This window comes from Lutjanus erythropterus, chromosome 15, assembly GCF_056507025.1.
Source record: "Lutjanus erythropterus isolate fLutEry1 chromosome 15, fLutEry1.hap2, whole genome shotgun sequence".
Classification (NCBI taxonomy): Eukaryota; Metazoa; Chordata; class Actinopteri; order Lutjaniformes; family Lutjanidae; genus Lutjanus; species Lutjanus erythropterus.
Genome location: NC_139331.1, coordinates 300,661 through 314,992, shown reverse-complemented (window position 1 = coordinate 314,992; position 14,332 = coordinate 300,661). Strand labels below are relative to the sequence as shown.

Genomic DNA, 14,332 nt, shown 5'->3' with positions numbered 1-14,332 from the left:
AAAGTGTCATTTCTTCAGTGTTGTCCCATGAAAAGATATAAAAAAATTGCAGAAATGTGAGGGGTGTACTCACTTTTGTGAGGTACTGTATCTAGAGTTAGTACAGTACAGTTAAAAGAAAATTTACAGAGAAGTGATGGTTCACAGATAAAGGGGTGAGGATTGGATTTTTCTACACAGCAATGCCACTATATTGAGTTGCAGCATTTGCCATATGTACTCAATAAATAAGACTGACCTGTGTGTTTGTTTACCAGCCATAAGCAAATTATCAAAAAATTGTAAAAAAAATAATAAAAATTTTTACCCTCATTTTCTCCAAGAGGTTCGTCTAACCTGACAGATTTTTTCCAACCTGTCTGATTGTCTGACTGCTCATCTTTCTTGACCTGTCAGACTTTATAGTGATGTTGCCGTATCCCCTGATCTCAGGTATTGATTTAGTGAGCAAAAAGTTATCATTACTGATATGTTTGTCAAATCTATGAGAATAAGACCTAAGTTGAGTGTTAATAAACCTTTCATTATACATCTAATGGTCTGTGGAAGCAGGTGGAGCCAGCCAATTGGTCAACACAAAACACAATTACATGGTTACATGAGTACCAATAACTCACTTACAGAAACTAAGCTAGTCAAGATTAGTTTATATCATGGGGAGTTAATGCTTTTGTCATGGAATTATCAATTAAAGTAAAACAAAATGGACTTATCCATAAGAGCTGTCATCAGACATAGACAGTGCATTTCTTTATTTCAGAATGTGGTCAGTCTTAACAGAAGCCTTAAACAAACATGTATGTGTCTGAAGCAACACATGACTACAAGCTGGAAGCCACAGGAACAAACAGAGCCACATGAATTTTTCATATTTACACATTATTAACCATTCCATCCCTAGGTTCAACTTCAGCTGTTCAACTTATGTGTCATGAGTAGTTAAGCTTCTGCCTTAAATACAGCTGTAGTTCCCAAGACGCCTCACGAGGATGGGCACAAAGCCTTGTTTCTTCTTTGTTATCTGCTGAGTGAAGGCAAGTGTTCAGCAGTAAATAGCAGCTGGAGACTGAATGACAAACAGTGAGCCAGAGGGTTTGAGAGGACAGAGCAGGGCTTGTGGAACACTGAATATGTGCAGACAGTCTTCTCATGTCAGTGTGTGTCTCTGATGTGCTATTTTCTCTTGGCTTGGAGAGCATGTTCCAGAAGTCCTGGAATGTGGAGTTCATCATAAGACAAGAGTTGGTGGCAGGAAGTGAGCTGGCTGGCTATGTCTCCTGATTCCCTTGTCTTTGAGATGTCTTCAGTCTGTTAGAAATCCAGAAGATGGGCGGAGAGGAAAAGAGAGTCACATAGGGGAGCCATAACCTGTCCAAACTCTCCTGATTGTGTGAGCTGCACACTTGTTTCTGTCTGAAGAATCTGACGCTGGCCTGCACATCACTGGCCAAGCCGCTGCTGACAGGCACCATACTGCTGCAGGGCACCTAATAAGTCCTCATAGGAGACATTTCTGTGGGAAGGCATGGAGCTGAGGACACAGAGCAGGACACACACTTCAAACATACAGTATCAAACTGTACACAACTGAATACATCCAAAGAGAAGATACAACCACACAAGTTCAACAGTGCCATCTACTGTTCATGTTGAAGGGTCTTTTTTGCTTTCTTTTCTATTATTCAAAATGGCAATGCAGTTTTGTAATTAAATGATAGTTCACCCAAAAATGAAATTTCACTCAATATCTACTCACCCCTGTGCTGATGTGAAGATGGGTGAAGATCTCCAGTTCACAAAACACTCCTGGAGCTTCAGCAGAAAACAGTGTTGCAGCCAAATCCAGTACAATTGAAGTGAATGGTGACCAGTTTTAAAATGTTAAAAAAAGAACACAAAAAACCACAAAATGTCCCATACTGCTCATGTGGTGTAATCCAAGTGTCCGTAAGACACAACATTAAAATTTGACCCAAAAAGATGCCATTTACACCATGTTTTTAGCCTATATGTCAACTGTAGCCTCTCAGACCTGATCCTCGTGCACACGCCTGAAGCAGGTACACAGGCTCTCGCCCAAGCGGCGCAACACGAGATATACGAGATCTCACGATACTTTCATACCTGTGTTTACATGCTACCTGGAAGAGACTCGGACAACAGAGAGATCTTTTCAGAAATAGTGACTTGTTATGCATACAGTTGACTTCGCAATTTTAAACAAAGAAGAAAATGTCTGAGGACTTTGACATAGAAGAAGAACACCATTTCTTTGCTGCAGCTGTGCCACCTGCGAGAGCTTGTGTACCTGCTTCAGGCGTGTGCACGTGTTTCTGGTCTCAGAGGCTACAGTTGACATTTAGGCTAAAAACATGAACATAAAAAACATAAAAACATCTTTTTGGGTCAAATTTTAATGTCGCAGCTTACAGACACTTGGATTACACCACACGAACAGTATGAGACATTTTGTGGGGTTTTTTGTGTTCTTTTTTTACATTTTAAAACGGGTCACCATTCACTTCAATTGTACTGGATTTGGCTGCAACGCTGTTTTCCGCTGAAGCTCTGGGAGTGTTTTGTGAACTGGAGATCTTCACGCATCTTCACATCAGCACAGTAGATTAGTAGAGATTGAGTGAAATTTCATTTTTGGGTGAACTACTGCTTTAAGCCTGAACGCTCGGCATGTGTGTGCAGAATCAGGCCTAATTCATAATTCTCGGTGCCTCAGACACAGATATATTCAAATGACACATCTAAGCACAAAGGTAGACAGTAGCTTACATGAATTCAGTGAGTCTGATGTGCCAAGGAAGGAAGCCCAGTGTGCTGTCCACAGGACCAAACTTCACCACCAGCTCAGGGTCTGGAATGTTCTTTGACTCTGAAAGGGGAACAAAGACAGGTCTTGGCTACAGTGGTGAGCTGGTGAGCAAGTTGGTGAACCACCCTCCCCAAAAAACAACAATGTAATTGTCCATTGGTGAAGTTGAACTATGGACATTGTCATATGACAATCTGAGTTTGCATCAGGCTGAATGTAAACAGCAGCAACAAGATGGTGATGATAACAAGATCGACACGTAACTGGTTTGACATCTGGGAGACAATGGGCCTCATGCAAGAACATTTTCGTATTCTTGTCTTACAATTCTGTCACTTTTTTCATATGAAGGACTCATACGAACATGCCATGTCAGATTCAACAAACGCGCGTATTTCAACACCTGTGCATATTTGACTGCACATGCATGAGAGTTGTAAATTAGTACGGTTAACACCCCTGTTGTATAAGGAAGTGTCCATTTATGAAAATGGCATCAAAGAGAAAAAAGAACTTAACGAGTTTGGACTCTGACATTCTGATTTCAGAGATCAGTAAAGGAAACTCCCTCATTTTAACGGCATTAGCAGTAGAGTTAAAAGACATGTTAAAGCAAGGAAATGGGAAAAGCGAGTGCAGTTATGCCATGTTACCTGAGGGTTGAACCATCACTGACATTAAGAAGAAGTGTCTTAATATGAAAATTACTTAAGAGAAAAAAACGACTCACCACAGCCACAGTAAGGGCGATAGATTACTGCAGCAAGAGGAGAGGGTTAAGGGGAAGTTTTCATCATGAAGTCAGAGAGCAGAATAAGTGAAGATGTTCGCCTGGACAGAGACTTCATAAACCTGCATGTGCAGATATGCAGCCAATATACCTGACAGCTGGTAATAATAGATATTTGAATGAATGATGATAGGCCTTATATGTAAATTTACAATTATATTATAATTTGAAATGTAGTCAAACAGGATAATGTCGACATAATTACGAAGTCAAAATGTTTTCAAACTAATGAAATATGCAGTCATAAATTGTGTTTGTATCTGAAAGAAAATTCAAAATATGAGAAAACTGGTGAATGCAACAAGTTCTTGCAACTTTTATGCACCACTTAAGAACAAATCTTTTCGTATGAGTAGTTCTTGCATGACACCCAATGTCCATAAACTTTAAATCTTCATGCTACATGTCTTGCATGTTGCATCATATCAGCTCAGAACTGGTTTTCCCTTCAACTGCGAAACCTATCTAGGACGTTGTGGTGGAGCAGGTATTTTGATGTGTGAAATAGCTAATTAAGCACTGTGCAGCACAGACTGTATCCACTCTTTTTAAAAAGGGTAAATTTGGTAGTTTTACATTTGAATATATGTTTGAGACATACAGATGACTTTAACTTTGTGATTGTATTTATGTCTTACCCGATTCTAGTCAAAAATACATATAATTAATAAGTTAATAGTATATTTCATACCAGTGTTTTATATGCTACTGGGTTGCCTGCTTTTCACTTTGAATTAAAACAGTTATTGGTCAATTTGATGGCAATAATAGCTGTAGCATTTTTGAATTTGTAAAAAATGATCTGAATGTATTTCAAGATGTGCTTTATTGTACTATGTGCAACTGATGGATATTAGAATGCACTAATATATATATTTTTTATTTATACAGGCTTATTAGTACAAGCTAGAGCTTGAGATCAGCTCTTAACTGCATCAAATGTTTTAATAAATCAAAACACTTTGTTGTTATTGTGATAACTTTAATAATTATGACCTAAATGAAGTCACTGATGCCCTCTGTAACATCCTATGTTATCCGGTTAAAAACTCTTTCACCCTCTCCCACCCTCTCTTTCTGTCTCTCTTTGTAAATGGATTGAGAACTTAATCAGAGAGGCAACATATAAATTACCTAACAAGCTGATCACTGCACATTAGTTCAATGGTGTCTCCAATCCACAAATTACTGTTTAACTCAGCCATGACACTGCAGTGCAGCATGCCTCATGTGCTCCATTGAAGCACAAGCAGATAATTATGAGGATTTAATTTGCCTTTTGTGTGTAATTTGTTGCAGCATAGTTTTGATATTAAGACTATGGAAAACATGAAGCTGTGACATGTTGGATGAAAAGAAATACACCTTAAAGCGCATCTTAATTAAAACAAGTCAAAGGAACTTTTCTGCACACAGCCATGAACTGGTACCTCTGAGCAGTATGTCCAGCATGGAGACACTGATGTCTTTGGAGCTCCTCTCTTTGTTCTCCACAGATCTACAGAGCTGCTTTGCTGCCTGGACAATGCTCTGCTTCCCATCCTCTGGAGACAACACCTTCACTGTGGGCCTGCAGGACATCACTGACATATGCACACACACAACACAATGTTTGAATTTATTTTGAATGTTGGAATGGTGCTGACCAATCAAACATCCAGCAGATACTAAAGATTTCAGTATTTGTATTCAAGTAGGCCTGGGCAATATGTCAACATTATATTGTATCATGATATGAGACTACATTGGTTGAAAAAAGTTTTCGGACACCCCATGCATTTGTGAAATATTTAAGAATCACTCTTAGGTCTTCAAGTGCAATTTCTTTTAGTACAGTCACAGCCAAAATACTAAACAAATCCTAAAAAAGGCATAAAAAAAAGACTTAAAATTGATTGGTTCCATAAAAACACATAAGAATTTTTGGTACCAGTGATCCACTAATGAAGGTCGAGCTTTTTATTAAAAGACACAATTTTTGTTGCTGTGCTTCGTGTCTATATAAAGCCAGCACATTTGAAAGTTCTTCAGAGACAAAAATGGCTAAAGCAAGGAACCTAACGCAGGAAACACGCCTGAAGATACAGATTCTCAGCCAGGAAGGGTACAGCTGCCGCCAGATAGCCAGGAAGTGCAGATGCAGTCCTTCAGCAGTTGGATACACTCTGCAGAAATACAGACGAACCAACAGCTTGGAAGAGAAACCAAGATCTGGGCGTCCAAGGGTTTCTTCAGCAAGAAATGACCGCATCCTGATCTGCATGTGCAGGGAAAACTGCCGAATAACATCACAGGAGCTTCAGCAGCAGTGGTCAAACCAAACTGGTGTCCAGTGTTCCACCCGCACTGTACGTGGCCGACTTTTAGATCATGGCTTAAGGTCCTACAAGGCTGTTAAGAAGCCCCTGATCAATGAAAGACAGAGGTTAGCCCGGCATCGTTGGGCCCAAGCACACAAGAACTGGACAGCCAGGAATTGGAAGAAGATTCTGTGGTCAGATGAGTCCAGTCTCCAGCTTTATCTTCCTCCTGCTAATCTGAGGGTATGCAGAAGGCCAGGCGAAGCATTATCTCTAGCATGTACAGTACCTACTGTCAAGCATGGTGGAGGCAGTATCATGGTTTGGGGATGTATGAGTGCTGCTGGTGTTGGTCATCTCACTGTCTGTGATGGCACATTGAACTCTGCCAAGTATTGGGCCATTCTCGAAACCCACATGCTCCCTTCTGCACATGCACTGTTCCGTCGAGATCAAAACTGGATATTTCAACAAGATAATGCCCCTTGCCACACATTCAGGGCCAGTAGAACTTGGCTGCAGGAACACAGTATCCAGGTCTTAGAGTGGCCAGCTCAATCCCCAGACATGAGCCCCATTGAAAATCTGTGGTGGATTATCAAAAGGTCTGTTTCAAAGCGTAAACCAAAGAATTCAGAAGAATTAAAAGCAACAATTCAAGAAGAATGGGACAAGATTACCCCTCAACAGTGTGAAAGGCTTGTGGGGAACATGCCAGCCAGGATTAGAGCTCTACTGCGTGCTAATGGCAAGACTACTAAATATTAATTTGATGATGTGATGGTTTATTTTTTGTTCAGTTTTGAACACATTCTTTGTTACTTGTTGACTTTGATACCGACAATGTTGAGAACTGACATATTGAAACTGTCAAGAATTTAGTTTTGTTAGTTTTTCTTGTAAACAATAAACAAAAAAATCATTTGTATTTGTTTGTGTCTGTCTAATGCAGCCACACCTTTTGAAACACAATATGTATATATACATACATACATATATATGTATATATACATACATATATATGTATATATACACATATACATATACATATATATATACATATATACATATATACACACACATATACATATATATATACACATATACATATATACACACACATATACATATATACACATATATACACATATATATATATATATATATATATATATATATATATATATATATATATATATATATATATATATATATATATATATATATATACACACACACACACACACACACATATTATGCATGCCATTGCTACCATTGATGAGGCTATGCTACAGAAAACATGGCAAGAAATCGAGTACCGTCTTGATGTGCTTTGTGCAACTAATGGTGCCCATACAGAGGTGTATTAAATGAGGCAAAAAAAAAAAAAAAACCCTTCAATATCTACTTTTCATTTTGTAATAATTTCCACAGATTTGTCTATGCATTTGCTTTTGTAATAAATTTGTTAAATTGTGATGAGACTGTATTTATGGACAACCTGTATATTGAATCCAACATGTTCAAAAAATTGAATTCTATTATAATGAAATTCATTTGGGATGGCTGGAAAACAAGATTAAAAATGAAACTCCTAAACTACCAAAAGAAATGGGTGGTCTAAATTTACCAAACCTGCAAGCTTACTAGCAAGCAGCAAAAGTATAAAGTATCAAAGTGCAGATGCTAGAAAGCTCACATATAAGATGGAGAGAAATGGAATTAAATTGTGGAGATATTCCATTAACAGTTTTACCTTTCTCCAAATATAAAAAAAAATCATATGTTGCAAATTTAGACAATAGGTGGGTAGTTGCTACGTTTAGAATTTGGAAGGAAGTCTGTCAAAATCTATCAATCAAGATTTAATATCTAGGGATGCACCGATCAACCGTCCAGAGACCAGAACTAGACGGTTTTCAGCATGACCAGCCCTGACCGGTGACCAGCCAGTCAGCGTCACATATCCAATTCTGTGCCAGTTATTGTCACACACAAGTTCTGCACGATGGTCAGACGGAGAGAATGTGGCAAGCCGACAGCAAAACACAGTCACATATTTTGGTCTTGTAAAGTGATAAGTAGCTTTTGGAAAAAATCTATTGAAGAACTGTCCAATATCTTTGACATTTCTTTAAATAAAACCCCACTAGTTCTGTTACTTGGGAAAATACAAGAAGTGATCAATAAGAAAGATTCTCACTTGTTTTTAATATAGGGTAGCAATGATTAAACAAATTACAAGGAACTGGTTAAAAGATAATCAATGATAAATGGAAGGATCTTGTGAAGGAGATATATGAAATAGAAAAAATTACCATGAGAATTACAAATCAAGTGCATATTTTTTAAGTGAGATGGGGAAATGGTTGGGATATATGTCAAATGATGTTCCCAATGATCTTTGATTAGATGACAGCTGAAGTAATGAGACTGATGTGTTTTCTTGTTCTTTACCATTCACATGAATGTGTGTGTGTGTGTAACTTTGTGCCCATGTCTAGGTACACACATTCATGTGTGTGAGCACGTACGATTAGCTATATGGGTATCGTATGTTGAAATCTGTGTGTACCTATGATATACCTAGTTGTTATATAATGTATCCTGTATATCCTATGAAATAATGTATTTTTCATATAAATAAGGTATTTTTTAAGTTTCTTATTTTATTGTCATATATTGTTGTCACTTATTTTCTGATATTGTTACTGTTTTTGTTTACATTTTATGTATGTATTTTCTTTTTTCTCTGTTATATGTCATATGTTAAATAATCCTCAAAAATGCAAATAAAAAAATGCTAGATGGAATTCAATTTTAAATGGATACAGGAGATCTACTAATATAGACATTAAAACTATAGCGACAGGTGTAATATTGCTGATATGATGTTGATATGATTATTCACAGATCATTTTCCATTGTCTCTTTTTTCACTGATCACCATATGAAAAAACAGACAATACACTGAATGTCTCTTAACATGGGAACTGAAATGAAAAGCAAGAGGTTCTATTTCTGTGGGCTCACTGGCAGTGTCAGTTTCTGTCTTTTGTCTCCTGGAAGAATAGCCTGAAAAACTAGTCTAACACCTTGCAACAGAATGCAATGTCCTCATCCTGGTTTTCATCCAACAGAATGACATTAGACAGAGAAAATTCACTACACTGAGCCTTTCGTTTGTGAATGCAAGCTTCATGTTTTACATTATGTTCTTACATTTTCGTCTCATTCTACAGTCTCCCCCCCTTGCCTTGTGGATGTTGACGTGCTTTTACATGTTGGCCTTGGTTAAGGACTAGAGGGTACTGGTCATGTAAGCAGTGGTAGCTCCCTCAAGGAGGTGGTTGTTGACCTCAAAACTTTACTGGTGTGTAATTGAGGTCAAATTCTAGGCAGAGTTCTAAGACAGGTGTAGTCCAACTCATGAGTAATGAGTACTCATGTAATAATGCAGTAATGACAACCGAGTACTCGTGGGTCGGAACATCAGCATGTTGACAAGCGTCACCGCTGGTGTGATCCCCTTGCAAAATGGTCTCTAGTTGTCCTTGTTTTTAGTTGTATGTCTTTTTTTCCACTATTTCTATTGGAACTGTGTACATAACATAACCTAAAGCACTGTCAAATTCCTTGTCTGTGTATACATACTTTAAACTGACATGCCAGATGGTTTGTTTGGATGAACCGTCTGTCATGTCTAACATGGGCTAACTTCAACCAATTAGATCAACCCACTGAACTGAGGCCAAAGCCACCTGGAAGAAGAGTGAAAACATCTTTTCGTTTGATAAAAGCTTTCAGTGTTGTTCTTTGCTTTTCTTTCAATGAAGAACTACTCTCTACTTCTGATATAACTGATGCTATCACAGTATCTACACCAGGGGTCCCCAAATGGCGGACCGCGGTCCGAGTCCGGACCCACACGCCGTCCTATACGGACCCCCACCTATAACCAATAAATTATTAATAGATTTTATTTTTTTACAGGACACTTCCATTTTAACTGGCGCAACTTTTCTAGTCTTTCCGGCGCTGGTTTATCTGATCAGGAAACGCACAGACCAACTGCAGAAAAGCTGCGCGTGGAGGAGACTGTTGTTAATGATGGAGTTTATTACAACAGAAACTAACGTGATGGTTAATGACATCGACACCAACCAGATGCTCTTATAAAATTAAACAACTGTATAAGGAGGCCTATACGTAAAACAGGAGAGTCTGTGTTTCTCTGAGAGAAACTTTCAGATCTTCTCACAGCAGTGACCATTACATTGTGGTATTAGTGTTTTTACTTAATTACAATTTAAAAATTGTGCATGTTATCGTTTCATTTTTTGAAAAATCAACATTTTTATTGCTGTTGTTGTACTTTAATGGTATTCTTATCGCTATTTTTTTATTACTAAATACAGACGTGCAAACTCATAAGAGGAGAAAAAGGTGGCATGTTGGTAAACCAGTCCCCTGTCCTCTGTCCCCTGTCCCCTGTCCTTTGGGGGTCTGGGAGCATCTGTCCTGCTCTAGAAGAAAAATGTTGCGATTTTAACATGTGAACAAAACATCCTGGTGACTGTTTCAGTTAGAAGAGTTAGTTCCATCTTCTGTTTGTGGTTTCTGCAGACATTACTACCTTTACTTTTAACTTTGTACTTGAAAAAAAAAAGTAAAGTGAAAACAGTAAAAGTAAATCTACATTAAAAGTAAAGTTACTTTGCTGAGTCTTTTTACTTTTACTTTAGCAATTTATGGTTGTTCATTTAATAGAGCTGTCTTATCTTTTCTTTTGTATATTACCATTGTTCTTAAATAAAACAAAAGTAATGTAATAGAAAAAAATGCAGAACAATATTTCTTATCTGATTACTCGATTAATCGGCAGAATAATCGATAGATTATACTTCAATTTTACTGGTTCGGCCCACTCAAGAAAGTTAGACATTATGATGTTCCGGACCTTTGCTTTAGGAAATTTTCTCTAACTGGACCTCTTTGAATTTTAATTGAATACCCCTGATCTACACTAACAGTGTAGGAGCTGTCAGGAGCCCCCACTGTTTGTTTGAAAGAGTCATTTCCATGGACGCTTCTCACTGTCAGCACACCTAAAACCATGCCCACAGCTACCTATACTCCCTCCGAGGACACTGAATGGCTCGCGCCACCTCTGGTGCGGACACAAACGGAAAATTGGAGCCTGGCAAGATGGATTCCAGCATGATCTTGCGAATGCAGCTACACATACTTGGCTAATGAAGCCGATTCTGATTTGGAAAAAGGAACCTGGTAATGCATACACATAGCAAAGGAAGCAGAGTTCATGAGGAGAAATCTAGCTGGGGAAATCAGGTTTTTCTACTCCCCTACCCTGACTAGAGTAACCAAGTTTCATCTTTCCATGAAATTTAAGAAATCAATTAACAAGAGCAAGCTGACTGTGGCCCAATTCCACGTACATACATGTAAACACATTGACTGATATAAAAGTAGAGCCAGCAGTGTTAAGTCCTTACCATGATGCTGTTGTTTGTCACTGCCATTGCTCAGGAACTCCACATTGTATTTTGATCCATCTACACCCAGCAAGTCCTGCTGCTGCCTTACTATCTCCTCCAGCATACGGGAGCCGTTCTTCCGGAAAATACCTGAGAGAGAAGAACAATGAGGATGAAAGGCACATCATGTGCAAACTTCCGTAATTTCACAAAGATGCTGAAGTAGAAAGTAGCCAAGATCACAAGTGGAAGACTTCTGACAAATATATGCAAGTGCTAAATAGGTCTGCTGTTCACCCATCATCACAGCAGTTTAGACATATCAACACCAACTCCAACTCTTAACCAAGAGCAACTGGATAAAAAGACAAACCAGAACTGAGAACTTGGCACTAACACAGGTTTACCAATATGCTTTTGTGGTTTCTTTCTTTTATTAGTTTCAATCAGAATCAACTACAAATTAAGTTATTGAGCAACAAGTAGTTTTAGTAAACATAAATTAATCAAAGATGGCTCCCCCAATACAGATACCTCAGTTGGAAAAAAAAAAGACAGAAACAGGGCAATGAGTAGAGAGCATCTAACCATATGTGTGCATGCACAAAAAGAAAATATATTCACAAAGTAGACAGCTATAAAACAAGGGTTTATGTGACCAATTGGAATCATTTGATTAGAAAACAAACTTAAAGCAAGATGAAGTTGCTTTTGGAATAAACCAGTTTATTCTGATCAAGACGTTTACTTGGGGGATGTGTGCTCTCTTTCTGGCTGGATCCATGTTTTGAACACAGCTACATGTACATGTATGCGGGCATGGGCTTATATTCAAACTGCCAATGAGCATTCAGAATAGACTGGAATGAGTCATACTGGTTCCCAATATTTAACCAGTAAAGTAATTTACTATATATCAGAGTTTAATAATATAATAATATAGTTTCACTTAGGCACAGCCTATGCATGACAGTACAACTGAGGCACATAATGTGGAACAAACTAACCTCTCCAGTCACATGATATTACTGAAATAAGCCACAGAAGGGTGGATCATTTTCCTAGGGGAGGCAGAATCATTTTCTGCTTGTATAAATTAAGGTCAGATGACTTATGAAACATAATGGAAGCATACCATCTAACCAGTCAAAAACAAAGGACGCCTAACAATTATGAGAATAGAAAACAATTGTGTAGTTTAGTCTTATAAACATTCCTGAAGCGGTTGAGGACAGACAAGTCCATCCCTGTCTGCTGCTGTCTGCTATAAAAATGTTAGTTGTATTCATTACCTAATAGTAAGCCTTAAAATAGGCAGGAATATTTAATATGCGGGATGATGAAATTCCACTTTTCCCTAACCCTTGTATTAACCCGACTGGATTAACACTTGATGAAAGTTACTTAGGACCACTTGGGAGCACGAGATAGTAATTAGCATCAGACGCAACATGATCATTATGTCACATTAGATATATTAATATAGAAAGGTAACGTTAAGTCAGTATTCAGTCTGTACAGCCAACAGAGACACCGAGGGCAGACTGTAGCTAGAAACCGCAAGGTGAAGTATAAAATGTTTACCGTGATTATCATAGACGCTGACATAAGATATACCAACAGCCATGCACCAGACCACCAGGTTTGCTATGTCCGTATAGCTGGGCTCTTCTTCCGCTACCAATAGGCCGATGTGCACCGGTAACTTCTCCAGAGACCTGCCGTCAGACAGCCAGCGTGACCGGCGACTGGCACTGCGTCCAGTCACCGGGTTAGCGTTAGCATCAGGGTTAGGGTTTAACTTCTTCTGGTGGTCCGGGAAGCCAGCTAGGGCTAGAGGCAGTAGCAAGGCACCCATCGCCTGCTCCCACAACCGGCCCTTCCAGCTCCGAAGCCGGACACGAAACCAGGAGATGAGCGCTCTGTTGACGTGGACCAGAACCAATAAGAGCCGCCATAAAAATCCGTACAGCAGCGCCATTGCTGTCCTCGTTCTTTCTAAGTAAAGTCTAAAAGGATACTGGTCAGTGTCGGTTGTACAGGAGCCTTACTTGTCAGTAATAGCTGCCTGCTAAATTAGTTTCGGCGTTGCCTGCAGCTCAGTCTGCCTGCCGCCATCTTCCTCGCTCCTTGGCAACCTCTAACCTGTGATCCCTCACGTTATACACGTAGCACGCTGATTGGACAATGTAAGAGTGACGCACTGCCCAATCCACCATTAACTTCTTCTTCTGCCTCTATGAGGTAAAGTGGACGCTTACACTGGCGTATTGCTGCCCTCTACTGTTTTGTTATTAATGTTCATTCTGACAGTTATTTGTATTTCTATAGTCCAGTACCATGTAGCTACTCTATCACTTAATTTTAGTCCAGTTACTCAGGTTGAGTGGGCAGTATTTAAATGTAATCTTTTTTTTTCAAAATTGATATAATTTGTTATAAAATACTTTAAGAATTTGCATTTGAAACTATTCTAAATATATTTTTAAATGTGTAATTATATTATATTTAAAATATATTATAATATTATTGTAAAATATATTAGATTCAATTTTAAATAACATTTTTATCCCCAGGTTTAGACTGTACAAAAACCTGTAAAGCAATTAGCCTAACAGTCTGGCTAAATGTAAATAAATCATGTGACATGATGATGTTAACTGCTGTACTTCATTCGTATTCTTTGTGTCTAGTAGCTTGAGGAAAGAAGATGCTTTGGTGTGTGGTGCAAATTAGCCTGTCTATATAACAGTATGTAATTAAAATATGATTAGATAGTGTATCACATGTTAATATTAAGGCAGTTACACTGAAATAAAACAGAAGAAAAGAACAATTAGCAAACTATGCACTTGAGAACATTTCAAATCTCTGATGTGGGAAATAGAGAGATCCCTCCCCTGCCGGTGTGCCCAGT

The 14,332-nt window shown here is 38.4% G+C and overlaps 1 protein-coding gene across 1 annotated transcript; it reads right to left on the bottom strand.

Moving 5' to 3' along the window:
- Nucleotides 1-730: 730 nt before the first annotated feature.
- On the bottom strand, nucleotides 731-13,567 carry nus1 (NUS1 dehydrodolichyl diphosphate synthase subunit). Its single transcript, XM_084737706.1, has 5 exons — nucleotides 13,000-13,567; nucleotides 11,434-11,565; nucleotides 5,048-5,200; nucleotides 2,788-2,887; nucleotides 731-1,531 (listed from the first exon to the last, which is right to left on the bottom strand). Exons 1-5 carry the CDS (start codon nucleotides 13,394-13,396, stop codon nucleotides 1,441-1,443), a joined length of 873 nt encoding a protein of 290 aa, XP_084593832.1. The 5' UTR covers nucleotides 13,397-13,567; the 3' UTR covers nucleotides 731-1,440.
- Between the last annotated feature and the right edge of the window lie 765 nt (nucleotides 13,568-14,332).

Bases quoted from the DNA above. Each gene is read 5' to 3' on its own strand.
- nus1 (XM_084737706.1), bottom strand. From the start codon at position 13,396: ATGGCGCTGCTGTACGGATTTTTATGGCGGCTCTTATTGGTTCTGGTC. The intron at 11,566-12,999 runs GTAAACATTTTA...CTTCTCTCTCAG, and splicing joins CAGCGTCTATGATAATCACG to GTATTTTCCGGAAGAACGGC. The intron at 2,888-5,047 runs GTACCAGTTCAT...TTCCCCTTTCAG, and splicing joins GCTGGACATACTGCTCAGAG to AGTCAAAGAACATTCCAGAC.